The sequence below is a fragment of the Impatiens glandulifera genome, chromosome 1, assembly GCF_907164915.1.
Source record: "Impatiens glandulifera chromosome 1, dImpGla2.1, whole genome shotgun sequence".
In the NCBI taxonomy this organism is placed as follows: domain Eukaryota; kingdom Viridiplantae; phylum Streptophyta; class Magnoliopsida; order Ericales; family Balsaminaceae; genus Impatiens; species Impatiens glandulifera.
The window spans coordinates 51,248,624-51,252,028 of NC_061862.1; the positions used below are offsets into that span (position 1 = coordinate 51,248,624).

Genomic DNA, 3,405 nt, shown 5'->3' on the forward strand with positions numbered 1-3,405 from the left:
TATACTAAGAAACAAAATTTTCACTAACATGTCTCTTCATATATATCAAAGAGAATATGATAATGCATTTGAGAAAAATCAAATTGTAAATTAATAATAATTGAATTATTGAAATTAAATACATTCAGGTACAAATAAGATGATCTCTTAATCAATCACCTTATCAAACAGAAAATGAATGTTACCAAAGGATAACACTCCATTAGAATTTTCGTGATATTGAGAAACCAAAGGATCACACACCATTAGAATTTCCATGATATTGTAAAAAGAATTATAAAAATATATTACAGTCAGATTTTGTATCAACAATAAAAGTTGAAACTAAGTATTGCACTAATGTCTTGAATTCAATAGTTGAATTATTAACTAATTTACTAAATTATTTCAAAAATAAGAGACAAACTTTAGGTCTTGTACTCAAACATGGCCTAGAACAAACAGGACAAAACCAAAATAAAAAATCTAAGAGTTTAATTATTTGGAAGAGAATTTTCAAGATTTGAGAATTAAATGCGTTTATTTACATGAGATATATACTCTCATTTTTTTAGCATACATTGACATGGACAGTTGCATCCTGATGTATCAGGAATCATGATTCTTGGTTGGACCCTCTTGTTTGTTTTGTCGTCCAATCGCATATGGCATGACAAAATGGTTGAACGCAGTCAAAATTTTCTTGTAATTTGAAGGGTTCGAATTGTTTATAGTGGAAATTTGCGTGAATTATTTTTAAAGGCAACATTAGATTGTAACAAAGCTAAATAGATTGAGAATTTATATATTGAGAAAATATATTCATTATGAACCAATTTTGTTGAACAAAGTTAACAAATATATTCATTATGCCATATATTAACGATTCAAATAACCCCATTACTGTTGAAAGAAAATATGGAACAGTCGAGAGTTTGAACAAAAATATATATACAATGATGCTTAATTTTTAAAGTGCCCGGATTACTGAATCGAGAAATGTGGTTAATTTGTATATATATATGTGAAGGTAAATTGAAATACTATAACATTTTTTACCGTAATATTTTTTTACTATTTTTTATATTATTACTTTTATACGGGGACACGAGCATTATATCTCCTGCAACAAATCTTGTACCTAACGGAGCGAAATTACGAATCTGCCCCTTAATCAACGTTAACTGTTTTCTTACACGAAGGCGCGTACGCAGCAAGAGAAAGGAAAGAGCAAGAATCTAGAGAGAGAATCTGCGTAAAACGTAGAAATGTCTTTCTTCGATACATTCAGCAATGACGGTGAACCAGCTCCCAATGGATCTTCTGCTCGTACATTCGACGACGACGATGGTTATCCCGGCTATGATCCTCATCCTACTTCTAAGAGCTTTGACCAAACTTACTCCACCGATGACTATGTCGGCGATTATGAGGAGGTGATTGTGGATCAGATACCGGTGAACGGTTCTGACGTATTAGGATTCCGGCCAGATCCGAACACCGACGACTACTCACATCAATCACCATTCGATTCGCCTGTTCCGATTTCCAATGGCAATGGTACTAAAGCGTATAATATTAGTGACGATCCCGATGGTTTCTTCACTTCTGATGGTCCTGTTCTGCCGCCTCCTGACGGCATGCTGCTCGAGGAAGGATTTGCTTTTCGCGAATGGCGCAGGTTAGAATTTTATTTTTAGATCTATTCTTCTGTGAATGATGAGTACTGAATCTGATCTTTCAGTTTCTGATCTTTTTCAATTGGAATCTATTCTTCTTAGGTTTTTGTCATGCTTGTTGATTAGTAAATTTGAATGACTCTATTTAGACATACGGTTGATAGATATAAACATTAGCTATTGATCAAACACAAACAAAATTGATTAAATAGGGGATCGAGACTGGTTTAATTTTAGCACAGAATTGTTCTCAAATGTATGCATAAATGGAAACAAATCTTGGCTAGAATAGCTTTCAGAAGATGAAAGACTTGAATATTCAACCCAAATTATGAACAGTTTATATTTGAATGTATTGCAGAAGATGGAAGGCATCTTATTCTTTCTTATATCTTCTTTTATTCTCACCATAATCCTGAACAGCTTGCAATCTCTTTTGCAGGCAAAATGCTATCATGCTTGAGGAGAAGGAAAATGGGGAGAAAGAGTTGCGCATTCAGATTATCAAAGAAGCTGAAGAATACATACATGGTTTTTACGAGAAACGAAAGCTGAACATACATACTAACAAGAATTCAAATCGAGAAAAAGAAAAGGTGAAACCTTTGTAGTGATCATCTCATTTTGAAACACTTTCTGGATCTGGCTGGATACATATCCAAGTCCCAATCTAGATGAGAAACCATCTATAAATTTATGAATCAAAAGTGATCTCATCTGGATCCAAATCCAAATGACAAAACAGTGTTATATTGATTGTTTCTTATCTGAAATCTGATTGTATTTTATTGTATTGAGAGCAGCTATACTTGGATAATCAAGAGAAGTTCCACAAAGAAGCAGATAAACAATACTGGAAAGCAATAGCAGATTTCATTCCTCATGAGGTTCCCAATATTGAGAGAAAGAGAGGCAAGAAGGAGAAAGAGAACATACCCGGAAATGGAATCAGCATTGTCCAAGGACCTAAACCAGGGAAGCCAACTGAGCTCTCGAGAATGCGTCAGATTTTAGTGAAATTGAAACACTCTCCTCCACCTCATATGATTCCTCCACCACCTGCACCCATAAAAGATGCGAAAAATGGAAAGGTTAACGAAAAAAAACCTAATGAGCCGCCAGTTGCTGCCAATGGTGGTGCTGTCTCAAATGGTTCTGCCCCTGAACAAGATATTACTGCTCCAGCAGCCAGTTAGCTTGAAGAGCTTGATTGATTTCACACCACAAGGTATTTTTCTTTCTTCCCCTAATATTTTTGTATTTTTTATCATTGATCGAAAAAAAACTATATGGTGTTTTTATGAGTTTGTTACCAATCAATCCATCTTGTCCTTTTGATTATGAAATTATGATTATTTGTTATTCATTGAATTCATTTTTTTATGTATGCTCATCAGAACTGAGATTTTTCATGTAATGGTATTGCAATATACTGTCTCAATGTTTTCCTTATTTATCTTCTTTGTACTTGAAAAAAAAACATCTTCAATCCAAGGTATGTACCCAAAAATTTCATCTCATTCATTGACATCAATTTTTTCAAAATCATGAATTGTTGGTTGAATGACAATTCACTTTATTCAATTTAATGGCTTACCCACCTTTGTTGAACTTAACAAATTATATCTGGAAACGCTTTGAGTTTAAGTAGGGGTCATGGTTGTGGGGTGACATGTTAACTCTCTTTTATTAAGAAAAAAAAAATTAAACTTGACAAATCCAAAGTGTGAGGACAAAGTTATACATA

At 33.6% G+C, this 3,405-nt stretch overlaps 1 protein-coding gene across 1 annotated transcript; it reads left to right on the plus strand.

Annotated features, from left to right (window-relative positions):
* Nucleotides 1-1,201: 1,201 nt before the first annotated feature.
* On the plus strand, nt 1,202-3,110 carry LOC124921465 (clathrin light chain 2-like). Its single transcript, XM_047462132.1, has 3 exons — nt 1,202-1,660; nt 2,101-2,254; nt 2,462-3,110. Exons 1-3 carry the CDS (start codon nt 1,248-1,250, stop codon nt 2,852-2,854), a joined length of 960 nt encoding a protein of 319 aa, XP_047318088.1. The 5' UTR covers nt 1,202-1,247; the 3' UTR covers nt 2,855-3,110.
* The last annotated feature ends 295 nt before the right edge of the window (nt 3,111-3,405 follow it).